The following is a 26,108-nucleotide window of genomic DNA, read 5'->3' on the forward strand; positions in this document are numbered from 1 at the left end:
TAGTTACATGGATAGAACGCCCGTCAATGACAACCTCCAAACCGTCATGCCTTAGCATTATCTTCCACATCGGCAACTGCACTGCAGCAAGTTGTGCCCGGGTGGTGAAACTTAAACCAACATGGCGAAGGCGGCAGCAGCACCGGCAGCAGCAATCAAAGAGGTGTCACGGGTCTGACCAAGGACAGCAGCATTGGTGGGGAGAGCCGCAACAGAAGAAGCAGAGGAGGCGGCGGAAGAGGCAGCCGAGGACAGGGAAGCCGCGACAGACGAGGCAGAAGAGGCGGCGGAGCTCATGCTGGAAGCAGCGGAAGACATGGCGCTGCCAGTCATAGTCATGGAGGAGGTACCGGTCATGGTACCGGTGGAGGTGGCAGTCATGGTGCCGGAGGAGGTGGCTGAGCAAGAGATGGCAGTGGGGAGGTCGGTGACACCACCACTGGCACAGATACCGCGGGCAATCTTGAGGGTGGCTAAAAAGAGTAAGAAGAGAAGGGGTCAGCTCCTCGCTCGCGCGGGTGTTGTAAAAGTCGGGTGGATGGAACATTGCTTACTCTCCTGGTCAGCCTGGGAGCACTTGTTGGCGACACAGCAGGCAATGTTGCTCAGGAAGGACTTGTCAGCGCAGATGCACTTGATGTCGAGACCGCAGCTGGCGGGGATGGCATTGTTGGCGCAAGATTTCTGGCAAGTCTCAGGTGTCAGTGATGCTGTGTCGTCTGGGAACTGGAAGAGTGTGTCTTCCAGCGAGGGGAGAGCATTCTTACGGAGCAGCTAGGCAGAGAGTCGAGACCCTGAGCAGAGACGGTGGCCAGCAGAGCGGCAGCAAGAGTGAAGTGAGTGAACTTCATTGTGGTGTGAAAAGGTGATTATTTCTTTGAAGAAAGAAGTTGAAGTGATTGAAGGAAGAAGATGAAGAAGATGAAGAGTAAAGAGCGGGACAAGACAAGTAAACACTAAAGGATGTGGAATGAGAGAGAGAGAGAGTAAGGCAGGCGCGAACAGCCCTCCCCACCCTTTTTAAACAGAAGATCCGACGATGGGAAAGAGGGTACACAACGAGCACTGTACACCAGACGATCCAGGCCCAAGCAAGTGAGGGTCTCGAAGACCCGCGGACTAAGGGGCTTGAAGCCTGAGTTGACGCCTCTATAGCATACATCGAGCTATTGCCGCTGTCGATTGTGATTATTATTTGACTTTATTATGGAGATTCCGTTCACCTCAGCTCCCTTGGAATGGAACCAAATGATCATTGGGACATCCAAAGTTCGGCACTGCTGGTAAATGCCGTATTGTAAGATCTGGGCCTGGACTCATGGGACTACTGTGGCAATTCTGGACATCTATTCTCCAAGGTGTCTTGTGGCTGTAAACCTGTCTAGGTCGTGGTCTTTAGCCAACACAGTTTGCGCATCTCCACCATCCTCCACCCCTTCGCCAATTATAAAGTCTAACGGATCCAGAATCCGGATACCAGCTCATCGCACCGGTGGAGCCTGGAACGAAGTAGGCGATGAAACATAGTGCCAACCTGAGACCCCACGCTATCGAAGTCACAAGATTGGGTATTATTTGTAGATGTTGGAGTACCTGAGTCCGCGGGAGAGAGGAGGAGGTGTCTACTTCATGGGTGTGTTAAATAGATAGATAGTATAATGATACTAAGTGAGTGTGTGCTGCGTAGTATAACTATACTGGAAGCACTGGTGCAGTACTGCAGTCAGTGCAGTCAGTGCAGTTGCACAGTCCATACTCCACAACACACTCACTGCACTTATACTGCACATGAACGAGCTGTATGACCCTATGTACAGTGACTCATTAGGTATCAATGAATGCCTATCACGGGTCTTGGCGCTTAGTAGTACAATACCACTGTGTGCACCGCCACCAACAGTATCATGGTCGGAATTCTTTGATATTATGTCTCTTCTAGTACATGGCTGCATCCCTCAAATTTGAACAGCTCGTTGCCGGTACCTGAGGTCGGCATCAGATAAGACTTCTTCATCAATAGAGGATCTGGGCCGTCAGGATATCCAGATGATGGCTAATAACAGACATAAGTCATCACTGTCGATCAGAGGCTCTTTTGTGATTTTGTCTATTCCAGATGCTTCCTGGCCACCAGCCGTGTCTGGTCTAGTAGGATCAAGCATCCACTCTGAAGCAATACGCTGTTTCGCGAGAATGCCGACAAAGTGTTAAACCAAATATACTAGCCTGTCGCCTTTCTTAACGTGGCAAACATCTCCAGCTTCCAATTCCAACTCGCTATAATAATCATCATTGCGACGCTTGACACATCTCGTAGAGCGACACTTTCTCACCTCAATCTAAATATTGTAATAAGATGGGGGACCACCGATAGATGTTCCCGCCGTCTGATAGTCATAAAATTGAGACCTTTCCTATTCTTGCGTTATGGGTCCCGCTAGTGGGGAAAGCTACCTACTAGGCTACTACTAGTAAGTTAGTAACTAAGTGATCCTGCATAACTGAGACAAGAAGGTACCGGCTTATCGGTCTTAGTAGTAGTCCGTGTGGTAATTAAGTGGATCCTTTTAGATCTTGATCGTTTGAATCCTGCAGAAGAGCCTTATACGTTTGATTAACATATAGGCAAGGTGTTGAAGAGTGGTGGTAATATTGTCGACTGTGGAGGAATCTAGCACCAGGGTGTGGATATACATACCTACTGAAATCCTGAGGTACCTTAGGTTATCGTCAGAACTTTACTGCAGATCACGGTGCGTTGGAGATGTTTCCAATGTAGACTGTTTTTGCAGAGTGATTGTGTCGAAAATCCAACGTAGTACTAGTAGTAACTTGGTAAGTAGACTGTCTAGTTACCTACTTACTTAGCCACTAATGCTCGTAGGAATTCACTACTGTCAAGGCTCTTTGACACGGTAGGGACAACATTTGTCCAGCTTATTGTGCTGCGCGGGAAGGATGAGGGACCCAGGGTTTGGAGGTCGTGCCAATATCGATCGCTTTACTCCGCCACTATGACCACGGCCGATCAGCAGCGGCAGGGATATACACTCGAACCAGCAGGATCCGAGTCTCTATCGCCGCCATTGACGAATCATAAATGGTACCGAAGAAGATAGCCTTACCGATGGCTGAACCTTCCCCAGATGTGGAGACTCTGGACTCTCGCAGGAGACCTCAGCCTTCTCCAATCCAAAGCTCCTGGAGCCGACGAAAACACAATTTCGTGTCAACTCAAAAAGGGTTCGCATACGACTACAGCAGTGTTGCCGAGGCTTTGCGTATACCCACTGTCCCGTGATTCTGTGGCCTCCTCGGCCTCTCCAGTCCCCCCACTAGGCTCATGGGTCGACCGGCAATGAGTAACCGTTTGACCATATACCTAATAGACTATTCACTATTCAGTAGTCTGAGTTTCCAGTATTCATATATCACTAGAAAGCATATGGCCACCGCAAGATACCCAGATATGAGCGATAGTTGGAACTCGTCGAGTCATCGACTGGTCAACTAGAGAGCACCTTCCCTTTGGAGAAGCTGTTGCATCAATCTCACCCCTAAGAAATAAGCAGGAGAGATGGCCAGATACGTAATACAACACCCGGATGACTTCACTACTCACTACTGTACTAGATGATCATGGTGAGCAGAAGCGATTGGCGAGTAGAGGGCGACTATTACTAGTAGATCATTCAGGCTTCGACTCATCGATGGCCGAGTACGGCTGAATACGGCCAGTGCACGGCAGCGTGCAGGACTCCACCAGCTCAAAAGGTTGGAAAAGAGGAACTGGGTGCGCAGAGTCGTCAAGTCAGAGCGACAGGAGAACCGCTCAGCTCAAGGTTCATGAGGGCCTGGACGGCCTTCAAACCACAATCCATATAGCCTCTATGGGGACACCTTTTCAACTCTCCAGGGGGTTGGTGGTATTCGCCTGGAGTGTGCTACCAAGACAGACGATCCAGAACACACTTGGTCAGTTGATCCTGTGACATAGCGCAAAGTCTACCAAATCCTGGGATGGATGATCATCAATCATTGATCGATGATGGCGAGAAATTACTCCAAGCTAACGGGAGGGTCGCACAGAAGTACTACCTGGTGCAATCACTGGAATCAGTGGAATGTCGATCTTCTATCCACCCCCTGGAGATGCAGCCATCCCGAATGTGATCACATGGTGTCTGTACCTTTCCGTATAGTTGTAGTAAGTGTGGTGATGAAGGGTACCCCGAATCTACATGCCTCCGCCAATCCGGCGGGCGCAGACGGGATCCTTCATGGATTATTGAAAGACCAGTCCAGCACATGTCAAAGTGCAGGCACGGGCGAGGGGGGCAAAGACCAGGAAGCCGAGCAGCACATATCTCAACCAGCGCTCGGTCTGGAGGGATCAGCCAGGCTATGCAGAAAACGACAATGATCAGCCCGGCCTAGCGGGCTTGGACTTGAACGGACCCGATCTAATCGCATTGCTGGTGAGGGTTAGGCGACAGGCGACCTAATACCTGCAATGCCCAGGGAATGATAATTAGTTAAGTGTGCTGGACAACAAGCTTTCTTCGTACTGTAGTAAAGTAGTGGAAAGATCACCTGGATGTCTCAAACCCGCCTGCGTAAGCAAAGTTCTCCGTCTGGGTCACCTGAATTGTCAAGAACCCGGCCATGAGCTCCTGAGCTCTTGGGCTCCGCCCGATCAATTCTTAGTCCCCCTCTCGACTTGCATGAATTTCACATTCTCGCAATAATCATCTAGACCTCTCACACTGGCCTCGAGCCATTCCCAAGTGTCTCGGGGAGACATTACGTGACAATGGGTCTTGGGGTATTAGACGTAAAGGACGCCCATGTGCCCGGTGAGGACCTCGTCCATGAGCCCCATTCGGCGTTCGAGTCTCGCTGACATTTTTGGCTTCTTGCGTGACCACCCAGGTACCTCCGACATCTACGAACGCGATGATACCTCGTTCAGAAGCGATGTTGATCTCTCAAGCTTGAAACATGATCTCACGACCAAAGAGCCCACGATTCTCGTGCCCCAGCCGAGCGATGACCCCAATGACCCTTTGGTGAGTCGGCCCTGACGGGAGATGTATGCTTGCTCCAAAGATGGTTCCACTGGCTAACCCTGCGATCGCTGATGGCTAGAACTGGCCCTTATGGAGGCGTGACATGATCCTCGCCATCCTTTCCTTCGTGACAGTCCTATGCACCACCCTGAGCTCCATCTTGGCCGCAAACACTGTCCATATTGCAGCTATCCAGCATATCACCTACGTCGACGCTGCGTTACTCACAGGATACCACCTGTGTGGTGTTGGTGTCGCCGGAATCCTCATCGTGCCCACTGCGCGGGTCTGGGGCAAACGCCATCTGTTCCTTCTCGGCCATGTCTTGATGATTGCCAGCTGTGTATGGGCCGGCGCCAGTGGCAGCAATCATGGAAGTTTGCTATGGGCTCGGATTTTCCAAGGCGTGGCTCTGGCGCCCTTCGAGGGGCTCGTCAATGCCTGTGTCGGAGACCTTTACTTTGTCCATGTAAGAAGAAGCACTCAACGATTGTGAGAGCGACCCGGTCCTAATCAGCAATCTTCTAGGAACGTGGCAAGCGGATGGCCGTCTCCAACGTCGCACTCTTTGGCGCTGCGTTTCTGACGCCCGTCATTGTTGGAAAAATGACGGCGACGATCGGCTGGGAGTGGTCCTTCTACTTCGTCGCCATCTTTTTGGCGGCATCATTGCCGCTGATGATTTTCTTCGTTCCCGAGACAGCGTACCGCCGGCCGGATTATTTGAACATTGATCTCAAGCGCGATTCAATCAGGGGAGCATCGACGGAATCCAATCTGGCGCTGCGCAATGAACCGAAAACCCTCGACCCTGAGTTGTCAGCTGATCCCAGCACGAAGAACACCAAAGTCAACACGACTCCTATCCCTCCTAAGGACTCATTCCTGCGGTCCCTTCGACCCTTCACCGGACGAAAAACGGATGAGAGTTTCTGGAAGCTCCTTCTTCGACCGTTTCCGCTGTTTTTCCACCCCGGAATTCTATGGGTGAGTGACCACAGCTCGGGACATACATTGGTCCTGAATCCGTTTCAAGGTGCAAAGTTACTAATGATCAGTAACAGGCGTGCCTGATTCAAGGTGTGGTTATCGGCTGGACGGTATTGATTGGTGTGGTTCTTGCGCTTGTCTTCCAAGGTCCACCACTCTGGTTCCACGTGGACCAGGTCGGTTATCTGTACAGCGGTGCCTTCATCGGCTCTCTCATCGGCCTCATACTTGCAGGTCTTCTGACTGATCTGATTACCAAGTCCATGGTGAAACTCAACCACGGGCGATACGAGCCCGAGTTCCGCATTGTGCTGGTTGTTTTCCAATTGATCTTCGCGTGCATGGGGCTGTATGGGTTTGGATTCACAGCCAGTGACACGACGAAATATCATTGGGTCGTGCCCGATGTTTTCTTCGCACTCCTGATCATCGGCATGGTCATTGGAGCAGTGGCCGCATCTCTCTATATTGTGGACGCTCATCGTACGTCAATCCCTGACAATAGAAATGATCCTTGAGGTTGAAATGCTGACGATGATCAAATACTTTCCAGGTGAAATCGCTATTGAGGCATTCACCTGTCTCCTCATCTTCAAGAACATGTTCAGCTTTGTGCTGACGTTCTATGCTTATGACTGGATGGCTCGTGGAGGATCGAAACACACCATGATCATCCTTGGCAGCATCCAGGTGGGGATCTGCTGCCTAAGTATTCCAATGTGTAAGTGGTTCGCTCCCAGTTGATGCTCTCGACCTTCATGGCTAACCACATCTCACGCTTGATAGATGTCTTTGGCAAGTGGAACCGCGCTTTCTTTGCGCGTCATGACATTCTGGAGATGTGTCGTCTTCGTTGATGGCAGGAGGAAGGTCGCTGTTTGGCTTGTCTAATTATGGTTCATCCTCGAATAGTAAAAAGCAATAATGTTTTCTTATACGACATTGTCCTACTGACCACATGCATACATTACACCCTTTCTCCCAGACTGTACATGGCCACCGTCTATTCCGCATCACAAGTGAAACGTCGCTAGGTGCCAATCCAGACCCAACCATAGCGCTGGTCCATTCCACCTGCAGCCCTCCGAGCTTTACACCTTGCTGTCCGTAGCTGACCCTCTAGTCCCACGTTTCCTTTCCACAGGATACTTCTGCAAACTCTCATACCACTGCAACGTCGATCCGACCATAAAAGCCCACGACCCCCAAAACGTCGCCAGCGTTGTCTGATATTCCACCCCCGAGTGACTACTACTCGCGGGGCCCAGAGCACCACACAGCGTGAAGCCAATCCCACCAACAAAGTTCCACGCCCCGACGTGCCAGCCGAGCACATGGAACGCCGGCTTGTACCACTTCTCTTGAGTCTCCAGCGTGAACAGTAATCCACTGGCGATGAATCCTGCACCGCCGACGATCTGCGGCACCCAGTATACGCCGTTCGCCACGGGCTGGCTGAGATGGTTGTTTATCCCCGGAAGACCCGTGAACCCGGCAATCCAGAAGATTGTCGCGGCGAGGAATTGGATCAGCGAGGCGAGAAAGCCAAGTTCATGGATGTAGTGTGATTTTAGCTCGTCCCAGGACGGGAGCCAGCGAAAGGACTTGCTTCCGGACGAGGATGTCGTCGTGTAGCCGTTGGAGAAATCCAATGAGTCATGATGATGGTGATGGTGATGGTGATGGGGATCAGAGGCTGTTCTCTTCAATCCCTGTCCAACGAGATTCCGCCGGTTGATGTGGTGATGTGTGCACTCCTCGATCCGCGGTTCTAACCTCGTCACCGGTCGAGACGCATCGCCATCCCCATGGACTTTACCCAGTTCCTTTTCCAAAGCCCATCCAAAACAACCCGTCTGATTATCATTCACAGCCTCAAGCAAGAGCAGCACGCTGCCGAACTCAAACACCGTCGCACCGATGAATCCCGTGATCCCTCCCCCCACTCGAAACCTCTCCCGAGAACTCCGTCGACGGATCAACAAGCGGCAGCCAGACGAAAAACGCATTCACAATCCAGATGATCGAGCCGACAACAAAGGTGAATGCGACAAGCCACGAGACATCCCAGACGGGCGCACGCGTGAACATGCGAAGAATGCCCTGGGCAATGGCCTTGGCTGTCGTCGTGGGATGTGGCGCGATGAGCGCGGTGTCTGTTGGCGGAGCATTGTAATCGATACGGATCGCGTGTCTCCCTTTGCGATTATCGCGCGAGCGCCAAATATGCTCGACAGCCTGGGTCGGGGGAGGTGTGTTGGTGGGCGAGTGCGCGTCTTCTTGTTTTTCCTGGTTGGTTTTGGCTTGAGACGCTTCGTGCGAGTGAAGACTGGGATGATCGACTTTTGTATTTGGTGTATAGTACGCCGAGGTGGGATTCAGGAGGGCAAATGGGCCTGATACATGGTGTGGTTGGAGCGTGGGATCTGACATGGAACGATGATGTTGATGATGCGAGAGAGGTTCCCGATCCGGTGAGAAATGCTTATTGCGGGACATTGATGGGTGACGGAGTGGCAGGTCGATTTTTGAAGTTGCAATTCATATAGTTGTTGTCCATGAAAACTCAAGAGCACAGAAAGTCAAGAGCAAGGAAATGATTGAAAAAGATTGAAAGTGAAGGAGAAAACCCGTTGACGAGGATCGTTAAACAGCCTCGCCAAGCTTTTGTGCATGGTCACGGTCCCTTCCTCAAAACGTCATGCTATGCGCACTGGCCCTCGCGTGGGTTGACTGCCGCTCGTCTTAGAGGCGGCCTCTCAGGCTATTTTGATTTGGAGCTCGGGACTGACTGGCCCGTCAGCTTCGGGTACGTCGACTTTCCCGGGACCATGTGGTCATATCTGGTTTGGCGGTTTGTGTTTGTCGATTCCGTGCGCTCGGACAAGACCTGCTGGAGGCCCACTGTGTTGAACATGCCAGCCATTGGCTAGTCGTGCTGGAGTTGACTATATCACTATAGTCGCTTGGGTGTTTCAGTGTCATGATTGAATTGACCTATAGCTAAGCCTGAGTTCCATGCAGATACTCCTATATGCTTCAAGAGGCTGGAACAAGTACTGTAGGCATCCATAGACGGGCTCAGCCATGGTACCGGGCGAACCCCATTATGTCCTTTGGATTGGTGTCCGGCTTTCGGCCTATGAGTTGGGCCCAGTGACTGGACGGCGATGACGAGGGATATGCTCAATTACAACTTTTGTCTCGAGAATTCTGTCAGGCTCGTGAGGTCTAAATGTACTTGTCGTCGGTGAAGAAAGGACCTCCAGGACACCCCCAGATCTCGAAGACTTGTGGGTCGTGTCTCTCTTGTTTCCCCACGGGGTACCTCGCAGGCACTGTGGCTAAAGTCATAGTCTGGCAGTTCAAGACAATTCACATGACTATCTTCTGTGCGGTGACTGCTATGCTCATCAAAGGTATAACGCATTGATGTGGCCCGATGATTGACGAGCTTTGTAGATAAGAGATTTCCTGGACATGTCTAGACTCCAGACTATCTACTAAAGAAGTACATAGGAGATGAGGATGTTTGTCAGCATGTGGCACAATATGCCAAGACTACAACATGGTCTGTTCTAATCACCGGAACTCGACATATATTGATATTCGACTAGTACCCGTGAACAATGCTGCTCAGGACCAGGTGAAAGTGACACTGACAGCCGTAGTATACCACCTACAGTATTGCATTGGGCATGCGACGGGCGGGAAGGGGGTAGTGCTCTCCATGACTGAATGATTGACATGGGTTCCACAAGTCAATTCCAGTTATGGATAGCTTGGCAACTCTACCTAACTTTGAGATCATCAAGTGTAAAGTACCAGGTAAGTAGCTCTAGGTACAATGTGCAGTCGTATATCAGAAATAGATTAGTGATTGCCCAGCTAATCATAATCATAAATAAGCAAGGAGGTACTGGGCATTGAAGGGATAAGCCAGCACCAGCGCCGCGGTGACTCCTGCTTGCACGGTAAATGTACCTGCACCAAAGGTGTTGAGCGTGGTCAGACAACGAATTCGAGTTCATTACCTATCGTAGGTTCTCTCTGCAGCGAGTGAGCGGTCCACACGTCTCGTCGGGTTTCCTACCTACTCCAGTAGAGTCCTCGTCCTACAAATCGATGCCATATCGAAAGAATTCAAGTGAGGATTCCTTGAATTAGGGTATAATGAGGCCGTGCAGGTGCTCGTTCCAATCATCGGGGCCAACTCCACAGGCCTACACTGATTCATACCTGGAACTACAGTCGTATCCCCATTGACTTGCCCATTATTCAAACGGGCGGTCTGCAGCCAGGTGGGTAGCTGGACCTCAGCCGGTGGCCCAGCTGAGGCGGACAGCAGGTATTACTACCTGTACATGAAGGGAGCACGCCTGCTTCCTCTTTCAGAGCTTTCCTCTTCGGATTCCGGATCCCTTCACGATCGGTCATCAAATCCTTAGCTCGGACCAGCCGGTCGATGGATCATTAGATTTAATGAATTTGCTCCAAGAAGTTGTTGGATGCGCACGGAGGTTGGATCATGATTTTCAGTGGTAGGTGGGTGATCCATTGTCATTACATACGTTCACGAGAAGGATCACGTCCGAAGCCACCATTCCAGAAAATTTGGACTTTGAGTCGGATGAGTTTTACAGATCCGCTCCAGAGAAGCCGAATATTCCATCATTCCCTTGCGTAGTATTGTCGAGACAAGATGGAAATCCATCAAACTAATGATGAAAGCCGAGCAGAGCGGGCGACGAACATGATCGTCACTCGGGGTCCACTCTGCACTCGAGCTGAGACCAGAAGAACGTAACCATGCGCTCGCTTCTTAGCTCGAACCGGCCAAGTTTCAAGCCACACTCGCTTTTTAAGCCTTTCACCAGTGTGGCCAGCCCTGCGAGCTGATTCGTGATGCTGCTCTCTCTTTCAGTGGAGAGATTCGAGGAGAGGGAACTTGGGAAAGTAGCATTTAGAAAAGTTGAGATCAAATAAGATCGAATGAGATCTCGTCATGAGTCCCCACGTCACTACTACAACTGCCTACGACGGATGCGCAGGACAGAGAGCACTCTGTCGCCGTGGTAGGGGGAGTACTTTTCAAGTCGAAGAATTGGTGACTACGCTACTACTGACTGCGGTCAGTACCTACTACCTACTGTGTCAGAGGTAGAGTAGTAGTAGTAGTAGTAGTAGTAGTAGTAGTATCACTACCTGCTGGGCCTTGCCTGGTGCTGACCTCTGAACCGACCGCGCTCGAGTCTTCCGGAAGCGGGCAAGAAAAGAACACACTCTGTTCAACAGGCTGGTTATACCGAGTCCCTGTAAATCGGCTTGGATGACCATTGACCCGTGATATTTTTCCATACAAACTTTCTCAGTCAGAGCATCTCAAAACTTTGACCGAGTAGGAGCATCGAATTGTGATTCGAATGACCTCGAAGATCGTCTGAGTGATGATTGTCGAAACCTTGACGAACTAGTGCGCTGTAGTGGTACCGAATACTCCCAGCGCGGATCCGCCCGAGTACCCAAAGGTACTCACTGCCCCATACTGGCCCGCTCCCAAAGTAAGTACCCAGCGTACCCCCAACCAGGACCCGTGCGCCTTCCCCCGCATACGCCTACGCCCGGAACTCATTGATTCATCGATCGATTTGGGCTCGCTGCCAATGATGCAATGCGTCCGACACTTGGGCTCTCGAACCCTCCGCAGCCCACGACGTCACGCCTAGCGAAGCTTCCGGCCTTCCATCCCATGTCCACCATTTACCACGAAACCCCTCTCCCTCCCTTCCTCATTGACCTTTTCCAGGACGGTGAAACGCAGCAGCTCACAAAGATCGAGAAAAGACATACAACCCACTGCTTTACGGAGTAGAGACTGATCGGTCTGTCCTCCGAGTATCTGCACAATCTTCCGGAATGGCAACGGCGCAGCAAATGCCTGCGGGCCCCCGGTCGGGTCGGCTAGCCGACGACGGTAAGCTCCAATCTGCTGGTGGATCGTGCGACAAGAACGCCCACACTTCAAGCGCAAAAGTGCCCATGGCTAACATGATGAGGCTTGCCTACTATAGCTGCGACCGCTGCACTCTATGCGACGCAGCCTCGGCGCAAGCCGTCCACGAGAGGCCCCTGCCGCCGAATCTCAGTCGTGGAGTAAGTTGACCCCCCGATGACAAGCATCTCCCTGCATCGACCAGCAAGAGATCTGGCTGTATGACTTGGCATGCTCATCAAACCTTCCGATGTCTATAGATACTCCAGCGACCCGCGCGACCCGTGATTTGAGTCACGCCTCAGCGGCCTCCGCCCTTGCGCATGCCAACCAGAAACCTTTTGAACTCTGGCGCCCGGGCAGACTCGCCGACGCCGAAAAGGCAGCATATCATGCAAAAGATGTCCCCTCCCCCGAGAGCCTCGTGCCCAACACGGGGGTCAGTGCCTGGGGTCTCGAGGCAGCTACCCTGGCAGTGCGAGAACAAAGAGCTGCTGCTGTTCGGTCGTCAGGCCAGCAGTCTCCTCTGAAGCCAGAAAATACCGGGGCGAATGATCTCCAAACTAAAGCACGCCACGCCGCAACGGGCGCATTCGGTGCTCGACAACGCCAGCGGGCAGATTCAGCACCCAGTGAACCGAACATCGGCTCAGACTCGAATTGGGCGCTTTCGGCAGCCGAAGCCTCCCACCGCACCAGACCGGAGAACGAAGATCCGCTGGATCATCTTGACAAGGCTATGGAAGCGAGCCGGATCAAGCATGCGAACCTGAACGCCCGTCAAGTCACCTCCACGCCCTCGGTCGACCTGGAGTCTCAGGATCGCAACCGCAGAAACTCACTGCACGCAGCAGCGTTAGTGATGGCGCGGGACATGTATGACTTGACCGGACCAACTGGCGAGACCAAAGACATGAGTCCGGCGCTTGCTGCCGCTCGAAATGGACACAATCAACTGAGAGCATCGAAGAGCGTCAGCGGCACCCATGGAACGACCGGCAGACAGGCGGTCAATCTGCAGGAGGAAGCGCAACGACGCGCTGCCGAGAAGCTGGCGAGAATGCGTGACGAGCACGCGGATATGCAACAGTACTACGGAACCGCACCTCAGACTCAATCGCGCTCGCTGCTGGGTTCTCGACGAAAGAGAGCTACAAGTGACGCAGATGCACAGCAGGTGGACGCTGAACAGTCACGCCAAATTCGCAACCAGATGTTCAGTTTGCGAAACAAACTCAACGAGGTGGACGAGGGTCGACAGAAGGACCGGGACTCGCTGATGGAGGCAGCACGTCGGAATGTCGATGCGCGAATGCGGAATATGGATATGCAAATACAGGCTGATACCGGCCGCGCACCGCCTGCCACCCAGAGGCAGTGGGACGAGGTCGCACAGGAGCGTGTTCGTCAAGAGGCCGAGGCAGCGGAGTCGCAGCGTCACCCGACCGAGCAGGTCAACATCGGGTCTTCGCGGTACATGGACATGGCTGATGTCGAAGCCCTTGCACGATCCCGCCTGCAACCCACTTTCGATGAGATGACAGATCAGGCTGAGCGTAGGCGAGCAGATGAATTGGAACGTCGTCTCGACGCCGAGGAGAGGCAGCGACAGGCCAACCTCCAGCGTCAACGTGAGGCCAGTCTGACTCGTGCTCAGAAACAAGACTTTGACAGGGGTGAGTGGTTAGGTCACCTGAATTTGATGCATTTCAACGGCGTGCTGACCTTTCGATGAACAGCAAATAACGAGAAACGCGGGAGCAAAGGTCTGAAGCTCTTCATGTGGAAGAGGAAGAGCAAGCAGCAGCAGCAGCAGCAGCAGCAGCAGCAGCAGCAGACAGAGGACTATGCAGGTGACGACGACATGAACGGTCAGAATGAAGCTGCAGCAAGCCCAGCGGACGAAGATGACTTGTACCGACGGGAGTCTGTTGCCTCTGAACGCGGAGGGCAGGTTTTAGACCACGAAACCACGCCCTATGCTGCAGTCGACAATACTGTCGGTTCTCTAGAGCCTGTCACGTCAAATGAGCCAGTGACTATAACCGAGCCCGTTGCCCCAAGCCCTGACGCGTCTCGCACAAAGGTTGACAACGCCGCCCCCATCTCACCTCCTGTTAGCATCTCACATGGGCCCGCTGATCTTAGCCCGGGTGGTGCTCAGCCTGGTCATTCCCAGTTGCGAGATGCCGCGGCTACTGGGGGCTCATCTTCTGCGCAAGAATCGCAGCCCGTCGCCAGCCCTCGCGCGGATTCCAAGCTGAAGACCTGGTTCCGCGACAGGTTGTTGCGTCGTACAAGCGAGCCCCAGCCTCTTTACCCTCACCAGCCCGGACCAGAGTATAGCTCAGATGGGGAGGCTGGATTCAGCGGTGGTGCCGCCCTGGCCGGAAGATTCGAGACCAGTGCTGGCATCCCCCGGTCTCAGTCTGTCGGTGATGAACACCTGGCGACGGAGCAAGGTGGAGAGGGACTGTCATCTACAGAGGAAATCGATCAAAATGGCAAGAATGGTACTGCAGCCAAAAAGTCTCGCTTTCGCCAGAGCTTAAAGAACACCCTCACTCGGGGCTCTCAGGATGGCAAGACGAACGGTTCTCTTAACAAGCGTGATGATGGCAATGGCGAGTACAATGCTGATTTACAGAACCTCCGCGACAGTGCTGCCGGACAGGGTCTACCCGTGCCTCCAGTCTTGAGTGATTCTCACAGTCACCGAGAGTCTCGATTTTCCGAAGATCTTTAGATCTACTCATGACATAACAGTTTTGATGACGGCCCGTTCTTTCCGTACTTTGATTTTCTGTTCTTTTGTACGATTTCCATCTTCCTCTGCGCTTTTTTATTCATCTTTCCTTGGAGGCCTTTGTTCGAATACTTGTGATTTATACGCGCTCTCATGTTCGCGGATGGATTGTTTGTGCAGGGCGCATGGATTGGAGGAATGATTTTTGGGCCCGGTTTGATGAACTTTGATTTACGCAGTTGATGTTCATGTTGATGTTCCTCTTGATCGCACACGGATCTCTAATAATATCTTGATTAATTACTATGATTTCACAAGGAACTTTATTTGATGAATTCTGTTCACACTTATATTATCAAAATCCTCCCTCGACTTCAAAGCCCGTAAGCCGGCGAGAACTGCATACTAGTACCTCTATGCCCAAAAGCATAAGGTGCATCTCATGTGAGTCCGCCGTCCATAAGAGGCATAGACCGGACCTCGCTATTCTGATGCGATGACCACCACATGCAGGTCGACCACGATGTGATGCAGCAGTCACAGTCTCACAGACCTCTGGCCGACTCGATCGACTGACGACCGAGGATAATTTGGAGCTCAATCCCCGCACTCTAGATTGCAGACCCCTCCACCAGCACCAAAACATGCACATTGGATTGAAATGGCCCCCGCAATCTGCAGGAGAATTGCCTAAATAGTCCAACAGCCGCCTTCAAAACATCCACCAATCCCAGTATCTGAACGGGGTATCACTACCGCGAGCACCGAAGGTCGACAGGACAAAGATTCATGTGAGACCAGTGCCTGAATGAAATCAAATGTCTTCTTAAAAGCAGTTGGTCAAGCCCGAATTTCCCTGTGTAATTGGAAGCTCCGCATCTCATCGGATCGCACTCTGAGTCGAAATGCGGTTCTTCGCTCATCTCCCTCTACTTCTGTGGGGAGCCTTGTCGAGTCTGGTCTCGGTTTCGGCAACGGACAATGGCAAGACGACTGATGTGACGTGGGATAAGTATAGTTTGTCTGTGAAGGGGGAGAGGTTGTTTGTGTTTGCGGGCGAATTTCACTATTTGCGTTTGCCGGTGCCAGAGTTGTGGTTGGATGTTTTTCAGAAACTTAGGTCGAATGGGTTTAATGCCGTGTCTCGTGAGTTCATGTTATTTTTTTCTATTGGCACTTCGGGTTAAATGGTTGTGATGTAGGGGGGGGGATAGCCAGCAAGTCGATGCGGGCCTGTGGAATACAAGCAGTTAAGTTCTGGCGAAGTGAAACGTGACTAACTCGTCTTTTCAGTTTACTTCTTCTGGAACTTCCACTCCGCCTCCAAGGACACTTTTGACTTTGAGAATGGCGCCCACGATATCCAGAAAGTCTTCGACTACGCCAAACAAGCCGGGTTATACGTGATCGCCCGCGCCGGACCCTATGTCAACGCCGAGGCCTCAGCCGGGGGCTTTGCTCTCTGGGCAGCAAATGGACAGATGGGCTCCGAGCGCACCAGCGACCCCAGATACTACGCGGCATGGTACCCATGGATTCAAAAGGTTGGGGCCATTATCGCCGAGAATCAAATCACCAAGGGAGGACCCGTGATCCTCAACCAGCACGAGAATGAACTCCAGGAGAACTACCACGACCCGGAGAACACTGTGGTCAAATACATGGAGCAAATTACCGCAGCCTTTGACGAGGCCGGGATCGTGGTACCCAGCACGCACAACGAGAAGGGGATGCGTTCGCAGAGCTGGTCCACGGATTATAAGGACGTGGGCGGTGCGGTGAATGTGTACGGGTTGGACTCGTATCCTGGTGGATTGTCGTGCACGAACCCGGACTCTGGCTTCCGTCTGGTCAGGACGTATTACGAATGGTTCCAGAACTTTTCATACACGCAGCCTGAGTTTATCCCCGAGTTCGAGGGGGGCTGGTTCCAGCCCTGGGGTGGGTATTTCTACGATCAGTGTGCCGCGGAACATTCGCCTGAATTTGCCGACGTCTACTACAAGAATAATATCGGATCGAGGATCACGCTGCAGAGTCTCTACATGGCTTTTGGCGGCACCAATTGGGGCCATTCCGCGGCGCCGGTGGTGTATACCTCGTACGACTATTCGGCGCCGTTGCGCGAGACTCGCGAGATCCAGGATAAGCTCAAACAGACCAAGTTGATTGGGTTGTTTACGCGAGTCTCGTCGGGTCTTTTGCAGACGGAGATGGAAGGCAACGGGACTGGGTATACGAGCGATAAAAGCATCTACACCTGGGCGTTGCGCAATCCTGAAACTCAAGCTGGGTTCTATGTGCTGGCTCACGACTCGAGTCAATCTCGTGATGTGACGACTTTTGATTTGAATGTACGGACATCTGCCGGTATGAACCCAATTGCTGATACACTCAGCGTTCCTCCGCGCGCGAATGGAGCTCGAGGTTGTTGACTGACTCGGCCATTGCTTCTTTGGCAGGTTCAATGACGATCCCCGATATTGAATTGGCCGGACGCCAAAGTAAGATCATCGTTACAGACTACGAGGTCGGCAAAACCTCGAGCTTGCTGTATTCTTCAGCCGAGATTGCGACATATGCGACGCTGGACGTGGATGTGATTGTGTTTTACCTGAACATTGGGCAAAAGGGTGTATTTGCCTTCAAGAATCCCACTGCAAAACTGACCTTTAAAACATTCGGCAACTCGAACCTCACTTCCACGGTGACGACGACCAAGGAGACTCAGTATTCATACGTCCAGGGACAAGGGACGACGGTAGTGCAATTCTCCAACGGTGTCCTTCTCTACCTGCTGAATAAAGAAACCGCGTGGAACTTTTTTGCCGTCCCAACGACGTCCAACCCAATTGTGTCTCCCAGCAAGCAAATCCTTGCTATTGGGCCGTACCTGGTTCGAGAGGCGGAACTGACGCATGACCGCGTGGCTCTGACTGGCGATAATGCAAAGTCCACGACTGTGGAGTAAGTGTTTGGACATTAGAAGCCATTTCCTGCCAGGATGTGCGTCTGCTAACACATCCTTTTCCCTTACAGGGTATACACTGGATCTTCCAAAGCCCGCAAGATCAGGTGGAATGGAAAGAACATCCCCACCAAAGTGACACCCTACGGGAGTCTGATCGGGACTGTTCCCGGCGCCGAAGATGCTCACATCTCTCTGCCCTCCTTGACTTCGTGGAAGTCTCAGGATACGCTTCCGGAGATTCAGCCCAAGTACGACGACTCGCGCTGGACCGTCTGCAACAAGAGCAGCTCGGTCAACTCGGTCAAGCCGCTCTCTCTGCCCGTTCTGTACTCTGGGGACTACGGCTATCACGCAGGAATCAAGATCTACCGTGGTCGATTCGACGGTCGGAATGCCACCGGAGCCAACGTGACGGTTCAGAATGGCGTTGTCGCAGGCTGGACCGCCTGGTTGAACGGCGCCTATGTCGGCGGCGCTCTGGGATCGCCCAGCGCGGCGTCGACCTCGGCAGAGCTCCTCTTCAACCAATCTTCCCTCCGCGAGACTGACAACGTCCTCACCATCGTGACCGACTACACCGGCCACGACGAGGACAATGTCCGACCGGCGGGAGCCCAGAACCCGCGCGGCATCCTGGGCGCGATCCTCCTCGGCGGAGGCACCTTCTCATCCTGGCGCCTCCAAGGCAATGCCGGCGGCGAAGCCAACATCGACCCCGTCCGCGGGCCGATGAACGAAGGAGGCCTCTTCGGCGAACGCATGGGCTGGCATCTCCCGGGCTACACGCCGCCCAAGCAAGCGGACCCCTCATCTCCACTCGACGGGGTGTCCGGGGCGGCGGGCCGATTCTACACGACCACGTTCAAGCTCCATCTGGACGAGGATCTGGACGTGCCGATCGGACTGCAACTGGGGGCTGCGGCGAACACGGCGGCGGTGGTGCAGATCTTTATGAATGGGTACCAGTTTGGTCATTACTTGCCCCATATAGGACCTCAGACGCTGTTCCCATTTCCGCCGGGCATTCTCAACAATCGCGGGGAGAATACGTTGGCGATCAGTCTGTGGGCGTTGACAGACCGGGGAGCGGCGCTGGATCGGGTGGAATTGGTTGCGTATGGGGCATATCGGACGGGCTTTGATTTCAATCAGGATTGGTCGTACCTGCAGCCGCGATGGAAGGATGATCGGGGGTTGTATGTATAGAGGTCCACGGTAGAGTTGGAGGTGCTCATACCTCCATAGCATACAATCCATGAGGGATGGATGATATGGCCTTGAGTTGGACTTGGGTCTGTGTTTGTCCCGTCCAGTCCCCTTGATGGACCCATTACAGTAGCGGTGGACGAGCAAGACGAGAGGGGTAGCGTCGTTTCCGTATTTGGCGATGCTGGGAGGGTCAGAGGTGGGTGGAGGGCAAGCATCGTGTGGGGATGCCAGATGAAGCACATCAAATCTTTGAGGGGTGGAGATGATAGAGAGAGCGACAGCTTCATGGAATGGTCTCGACTGGAGCCATCAGAGAGAAGCGGTGGACGAGTGGATACATTCCGGGGATACCGCTGAGACAAAATACATACACTAGGTCTCTATCGTCTGTAGTGCGATTGTAGTGGCCGTGGAAGTGGAGAAGGATCACGGAAGAAGTCTGTTCTAATGAAAATCGGGGTTTCCAGTAGGAGTGGTAATCGCAGTAGAGGTGTGCTATCTCCAGTGGCTTGTGTCGAGTCGAAAGGCCATGGTGAGAGATGCAGATAACCTTGTCCAAGCCTAAAAGGTACACGTGAGTCCCTGCTTATTATAACTAGTCTACTACTAGTACATGGGCACTGTGACACTACAACTGGATATGATTAGTACTTACCAGTCAGTAACTATACTACTAGTGGTAAGATGATCAACGAGACTCGCGTATTATACTGTCGATAGTAGAAGACTAGAAACCAAAACTATCTGAATACGAAGTAAAGTAGGTAGTAGGTAGTAGGTAGGGTCACCTGTCAATAACTGCTGGTAATAAGTTCCCCCCCCCCCTCGACTGTGTCCCTTCAGAGATCGCTCGAGTCCAGCACATGTACGACGGAGTGATCGAGTCATGAACCTTGAAAGGAATCAAGCACACTGGTCTGAACTTCGTTAGTGAATTCTGCCCGAGAGAAAGAGAGAGAGGCAGAGAGAGAAAGAGTGTGTGTGACGGTTATACTCGATTTATTAAACTACTGTCATTGACCTGTCATTGTATGATTGTACAAGTAAGTTATACCTCCATCGATTGTAAATTTCATCGAATCACTTCGGTTCAGGCTTGATCATCCCTAGATGACTTGGACAGCTCTGAAGAATGTCATCAAGTGTCCTCGTGATGTTCACCCAAGGGGCCCTTGAGGTTCGATCATCGTCACGATCAGATCGTGAGCAGATGGGATCGACTTGCTCAACCGGGAGTGGAAGTTGGGGAAGATGATGGTTCATCTTGCGTGGGAAACATGTTCTTGTAGTAGTAGTAGTAGTAGTAGTAGTAGTAGTAGTAGTAGTAGTAGTAGTAGTAGTAGTAGTAGTAGTAGTAGTAGTAGTAGTAGTAGTAGTAGTAGTAGTAGTAGTAGTAGTAGTAGTAGTAGTAGTAGTAGTAGTAGTAGTAGTAGTAGTAGTAGTAGTAGTAGTAGTAGTAGTAGTAGTAGTAGTAGTAGTAGTAGTAGTAGTAGTAGTAGTAGTAGTAGTAGTAGTAGTAGTAGTAGTAGTAGTAGTAGTAGTTGGTTGTATGAAACTGGAACTTTCGTACCGCAGTAGTAGTACAGTGACGTTCCATAAGTTTTTAACCCCCTGCTGACCCACTTTTCTTACCGCCTACTAGGTTAGCCTACCGCCTACCCTATACGCGCTACTAGAGAACACGCTAAAACCAGCGCGTCGCGAGACAGCTACTATTTTACGCAAAATTTCCCACGTAGATAGATTTATACTAATCCTACACACATCTACATATATTCTACACGCTCTACTATCTACTGTATTGATATGGCTCGATCGAAGGAGCTTACACCTACGCTACGCGCGCGTATATGCGAACTACATACAATCAACTGGGGCTATAAGCGTATTTATAAGCGTTACCCCTAGATTCCTCTCTCAACAATTCGATATACGATCATTAAAGAGCGAGAAAGACAAGATGGTGTCTCGAAGCCACGCAAAGGCCGGCCAAAGAAGCTCACTAAGGCCGACAAAGACCGAATTATCCAGGTTATTCATGAGAACCCTCGCGTTACATAGGAAGATCTACTTACTAAGGTCGACCATAAAGTGAAATATACCTCAATTCGACGACTACTCAACGCTAAGAATATACGCAAATGGCGCTGTAGCTGGCGACCTTACCTTGAAGAAATTCACGCGGTAAAACGACTTTAATAGGCTCTCAAATATCGCTTATTTACACCTGATAATTAGGCCCGTGTTTATTAGTCTGATGAATATACTGTTAAGCGAGGAATTGGTGTACGTCGTGAATAGACTTTTATACGCCCTCGGGACCAAGCACGCGAGGGTCAATGCCAGGGTTTACCATAGCGTGGAAAGCAGGTTAAGCAGATGTTCTGGGCTGCTTTCTCGGCCTCGCGTCGTACGGGCTTAATACCTCTATTTAGCGATCCTGAGTCAGAGCGTAGCGGTGTCAATCGTTTCGTTATCGAGGAATTATATCGCCGGGTTCTACCTACGTTACTACCTACTAAAGATGGGATTTTTATGCACGATAACGTACCTACGTATACTGCGTACGTTGTGCGCGATGCTTTAGCAGATATGGAGATCGAGGTGATAGTTTGGCCGCCTTATTCGCCTGACCTTAACCCAATTGAGAACCTATAGGCCCTATTAAAGGCAGAAATCTATAAGATTCGGCCTGATCTTCTGCATATGAAGAACAACGATGAGACTAAGCGAATCTTGGTCGAAACTGCGCAAATTGCATAGCAAAACATTGATATGCGGCACCTAGAACACCTTTCAGAGACTATGCCTAACAGGGTTGAAGCAATCATTGAATCGCAGGGGTGGTATACGCCATATTAGGGCATATGGGGGTGCGTTAGCTAGTTATTTGGTAGAATTATCAATATTATGGAGTTTTGGTGGAGGTTTTGCGACCGGCAGTATATTATGTAATTAAGGGTGTGTGGGGCAGGGGGTTAAAAACTTATGGAACATGACTGTACTAACTTACTAAGGTAGTGGTGCTAGGCTGGTCTCTCAATTAGGTCACTCTTGCTCCGTACTTCCTGCTGGCATCCCATCATTGATTGCATAGTACTCAGTCAATTATTTATGATTAATTCCTATCTGGCAGTTGACGACCGGCCCGTCTCTTCCACTGGACCTTCTCTGCTTGGGTTTGACGACTGTTTTTTCCTGTTTCCTGCCCAACCTCCACCGCTACTTGTTTTGCCAACTCTGACGTCCTCACTCGGCTGACACACTTGCCAGAGTCCCACCGATTACGCTTGTTGAACAACACACTGCAGTTTGGTTTAGACATTTGGAGCCATCGATCTGCAGTCTGATTCGTTCCACCTTCCTCCTCCATGGCCGAGACACGAAAACACGACTGCCATTCCGGCACTGATCGGCTGGAGAGGGTCAACTGGTCTTTGCGCGCTCTAGGTCGGGCCCCATGCTTTGCACGTACCGTGCTGTTGTACTGTCGTCTGCATGGATTCTGACTTTCTGCATCTCCACCCGATGGAGCCTACGGTATCTGTCACTTGCTCGGCCAATCTGGGATGCTGGAGCACGATCCTCACGGGACGGGTGCTTTGGCGGCTCTTTTGGGGGAGGCGGAGGGTATGTGGTGTTGCGTGTACCTGAATTCATCTGCTGCACTGCATTCCCTGGCCTCCGAGAGGAACTACTGCTTCCCTCTGGCCAGTGTTGATCGAGCAATGTGTACTGTCTACCTCCAGACGACTTGCAACCGACTCCTTCCCTGGCGGGGGCGTCCCTCCATCATCGACCAGGGTCGGCAGTCCTCCAGAAGTCCTCCGACATCATCGCGCGGCGTGCTTCCAGCCCTGTTGGGTCGGATGCCGGTCAAGCATGAATACTCCATTCCCCGATGCCCACTTTTTCTTTGGATTTGGTTCTGTTCTGGGCACTGTCCACAAGTTAAATGATCATGACAGTAGTTAATGACATTTTACCCACTTGCGCACCGGTTGGAACGAGGTCCGTCGGCGGATCCACTTGAGTCTCGCGGCGTGGATTTGCCCTTTGACGGGCACCGACTTTGTTTGGTCGTGGGGATGTGGTGTTTTTTTTTTTTTTTTTTTTTTTTTTTTTGGTTTCTTATGCTTTGGGCAAGAGACCGATTAGACTTGGACCAAGACTGGCAAGACTGGCAAGACTACTGTTTCTGGACTACTTCTGGCTTGACTCGCGTTTCGCTCACCTTTTCATGCTTTCTTGCTTTCTCAGATCTCTCTTTGGTCTTGATCTTTTCCTTTCCTCCTCCTGTGAAAACTCTCTCTCTTTTTCCTCACTCTCTCTCTCCCTATCTTAGCGCTGCATCGTTGTTCATCGACCATCGCATACTCAATCTTTCTTCATCTTCGCCGCCGTCTGTCGCCAGGAGATTCTTTTCCCCAAGCTCGTGGGCGCTTTACCTCGGCTGCTCCAGTATCTCCAGAATCTGGTGAACCTTCTGGTCGTCCGACCGCGTCAGTCATGGGTCGCCAATCCAGTATCGATCTAGATTCGCCCGATCGCCCGTTCGATAACATCATCAACTTCCGAGATGTCGGCCGGACAATCAATCATTTCTGTGGTTCCGAGTAGGTATACCGACAGGCTTATTTGGTGCTTGGAGCTCAAGCATGCTCCAACTACCTCTGAACCTCCAAGAGCTTGTGCTAATTTTGACAAAAAATCCTAGAATCCTAAAAGAAGGCGTCCTGTACCGTAGTGCGAGGGTGAGAGAATCCTCTGTCCTTCCCCCGGCCGCTCGAGCCAGCCGGCGGAGCCGTGGTCGAAGCTCCGAGCTCGAGCGCCAAAAAAGAAAGACACGACCCGAACTGGGAAGCTCGCGTGGTGACCGAACAAACGCGCTATACCACAACGGCAATGTCCAGAAACGATGACACTGACTGCTGGATTGCCATAACACATTTAGCCCGATGATGCATCAGAACGCGACAAACGGCGTCTCGCCGATGAGCTCCACATCGCTACCGTCATCGACCTACGATCACAGTATGTGACCTGACCTGTCCCTGACATGTGCGCTTGAAGGCACGGTGAAGCACCTGCTCGTCTGTGATTTCCTGCCCCCAAAGCTCATACATTCATTATCATGACAGAACAGAACACCAAATGGCGACGCGAAAACGGCGCACAGAACTGGTCAGCGCTGGCGCAACCTCGCAAGAAGCCGACTTGACCAAAATCCCCGTACCTAATGACCCGGACGAGCATATTTGCAAGATCCCTGAATCGCAACATATGTTTATTAGCCTGACGGGCAAATCCTTTGAACGAGCACTCCTCAGCAGACTCGACTGGATGAGCTATCTGTAAGTGAGCCCGGCGCTGGACACCCTTGCGTCATTGGAAATGCGATGCATCGCACCCATCTATTATTACCTTGGACTGCAGACATCGCCGTGGATGCGGTTGCGCTTGCGCCGTACCCGCGGAGCATTTGCCTCTTCCTCTGCAAAAAACTCGAGTGCTTCTTTTTTCCAGCTTGATCTTCACCGAGGTCCCTTTCAATCTGCATAGACCGTGTTATCAGTCGCTTGGCTTGTTTTGCTTTTTCCCCCCTCTTTTGAGACCCCTCAGCATTTCCTTGTCTTATCAATGGATGTCCGCGTTGCCATCTGACGCAGTGACTTGCTAACACCATCACCACCAACAATCAACAGCCGAGTGATCACCCTCGCATTGACCGGCTATCGCACCGATGCCGTGCGTATCATCGGCGAGACCGTCATGCAGCCCCGCGGGCTGATCGGTCTGGCCCAAGACTCTCTCGAGTCCAGCATGTCCGAACTCCGCACCATCTTCACCACCCTCGCCACCTCCGCCGCATACCCTGTCCTCATCCACTGTACACAAGGCAAAGACCGGACCGGAATCATCATCTTATTGCTCCTGCTTCTTGTCGGGGTGCGCATGGACGCAGTCGCCGACGACTACGGCCGGTCGGAACTCGAGCTCGTGCCGGAATTCGAAGAACGGATGCGAGAGATTCGAGTGCTGGGGTTGGGCGAGGAATACACGAGGTGTCCGCCGAATTACGTGCCTGAAATGATTGCATTCTTGGAAAAGAAGTACGGGGGCGTGAAAGGGTACTTGGAGAAGATTGGGATTGATAGCGTGACGCAAGAATTGATACGACAGAAATTGATGAATCAGGTTTGAAATCTTCCCAAACGACGGACAGGACAGGCACAGTAGTCTTGGAGCTTGGGGTGGTTTTTATTTTTTTTTCTTTCTTTTCGGAGATGTCTTCTCTTTCTCCCCTTTTCATTCTTGTCTGTTTTTCTTCTTCTTTTTCTTCTCTCTCTCCCTCTGCTCCTTGTCCTTTAGCATACAAGCTGTCTCCGTTCATCGACCTTTTCGCTCTCACATCTCGTATTCTACTACCGTACACCTTACTTGGAACCTTTGTGGCTTGATTTGTCTATGATTCCCATTGCTATTTTTTTCATGATTCCGCCTTCATTTCGGAGGATTCGCTTTCCTCCCTCCGTAATGTCGGGCTCTTTTGAGAATTGACATGAATTGAAAATGTCCTTTTTGCAATGCCTGCGGTACCTCGATGTACAACACTGAACCCTCAAGTATCTGTCTCGTGTGATACTACTCATGTAGGTTCGAATCGAAAGAGCCCTAAAAATAGACGACGGAAGCCCAGAAAGAGCGAGCGGACGTGGACGTAGAACAGACAGGACCTAATCTTCCAGCTTGTCGTCAGCTTCCGTCATTCATGGATCATGTTACCTACCGTTTTCTCACCTACTGAGGACCAGTACCCATTCACTACATAGCGATTCCTTAAGAATAATGTGCGGTATCACAAATGGTAGATTTGATCGCGGAGGCCGTTCGATATGCAATGGGTCATGCTTGCATTCCCCCTTTCTATCAATGGATATGTAACGGCATATAGAGAGTGTCTAGGTCTACGAGGTTGGTGTTGAATCCTACATCCAATTTCCCTTAATACTTTAGTAGGTAAGCTAAATACCTATTTGAGGGAAGAGGGAGGCATTTACCTCTTATCCGGTCGTAACTTAGTAGGATCCCTAGAGGTTGGGGTATGGCCCGACCAGATTGTACCTCAGA

At 51.5% G+C, this 26,108-nt stretch overlaps 7 protein-coding genes across 7 annotated transcripts; 4 read left to right on the forward strand and 3 right to left on the reverse strand.

Moving 5' to 3' along the window:
* Window positions 1–111: 111 nt before the first annotated feature.
* On the reverse strand, window positions 112–851 carry N7539_007358 (CFEM domain-containing protein; the record flags this gene model as incomplete). The annotated part of the gene is made up of 3 exons (XM_056936959.1): window positions 112–473; window positions 555–684; window positions 768–851. The coding sequence occupies 3 exons, from the start codon at window positions 849–851 to the stop codon at window positions 112–114; spliced, it is 576 nt and encodes a 191-aa protein (XP_056787758.1).
* A 3,962-nt stretch (window positions 852–4,813) lies between these two features.
* Window positions 4,814–6,916, forward strand: N7539_007359 (putative MFS transporter; the record flags this gene model as incomplete). Its single annotated transcript, XM_056936960.1, has 7 exons — window positions 4,814–4,856; window positions 4,933–5,069; window positions 5,149–5,538; window positions 5,598–6,056; window positions 6,134–6,542; window positions 6,613–6,780; window positions 6,846–6,916. 7 exons carry the CDS (start codon window positions 4,814–4,816, stop codon window positions 6,914–6,916), a joined length of 1,677 nt encoding a protein of 558 aa, XP_056787759.1.
* A 234-nt stretch (window positions 6,917–7,150) lies between these two features.
* On the reverse strand, window positions 7,151–8,558 carry N7539_007360 (uncharacterized protein; the record flags this gene model as incomplete). Its single annotated transcript, XM_056936961.1, has 2 exons — window positions 7,151–7,915; window positions 7,968–8,558. The coding sequence occupies 2 exons, from the start codon at window positions 8,556–8,558 to the stop codon at window positions 7,151–7,153; spliced, it is 1,356 nt and encodes a 451-aa protein (XP_056787760.1).
* Window positions 8,559–11,975: 3,417 nt separating this feature from the next.
* Window positions 11,976–14,797, forward strand: N7539_007361 (uncharacterized protein; the record flags this gene model as incomplete). Its single annotated transcript, XM_056936962.1, has 3 exons — window positions 11,976–12,212; window positions 12,257–13,727; window positions 13,791–14,797. 3 exons carry the CDS (start codon window positions 11,976–11,978, stop codon window positions 14,795–14,797), a joined length of 2,715 nt encoding a protein of 904 aa, XP_056787761.1.
* A 905-nt stretch (window positions 14,798–15,702) lies between these two features.
* Window positions 15,703–18,974, forward strand: N7539_007362 (glycoside hydrolase family 35 protein; the record flags this gene model as incomplete). Its single annotated transcript, XM_056936963.1, has 4 exons — window positions 15,703–15,814; window positions 16,091–17,167; window positions 17,260–17,764; window positions 17,837–18,974. The coding sequence occupies 4 exons, from the start codon at window positions 15,703–15,705 to the stop codon at window positions 18,972–18,974; spliced, it is 2,832 nt and encodes a 943-aa protein (XP_056787762.1).
* A 1,228-nt stretch (window positions 18,975–20,202) lies between these two features.
* On the reverse strand, window positions 20,203–20,574 carry N7539_007363 (uncharacterized protein; the record flags this gene model as incomplete). Its single annotated transcript, XM_056936964.1, has 1 exon — window positions 20,203–20,574. One exon carries the CDS (start codon window positions 20,572–20,574, stop codon window positions 20,203–20,205), a length of 372 nt encoding a protein of 123 aa, XP_056787763.1.
* Window positions 20,575–23,486: 2,912 nt separating this feature from the next.
* On the forward strand, window positions 23,487–25,181 carry N7539_007364 (tyrosine-protein phosphatase; the record flags this gene model as incomplete). Its single annotated transcript, XM_056936965.1, has 5 exons — window positions 23,487–23,593; window positions 23,695–23,731; window positions 23,932–24,011; window positions 24,119–24,331; window positions 24,647–25,181. 5 exons carry the CDS (start codon window positions 23,487–23,489, stop codon window positions 25,179–25,181), a joined length of 972 nt encoding a protein of 323 aa, XP_056787764.1.
* Window positions 25,182–26,108: the final 927 nt, after the last annotated feature.

This window comes from Penicillium diatomitis (assembly GCF_028827545.1).
Source record: "Penicillium diatomitis strain IBT 30728 chromosome Unknown utg000010l_segment0_segment0, whole genome shotgun sequence".
Lineage (NCBI taxonomy): Eukaryota > Fungi > Ascomycota > Eurotiomycetes > Eurotiales > Aspergillaceae > Penicillium > Penicillium diatomitis.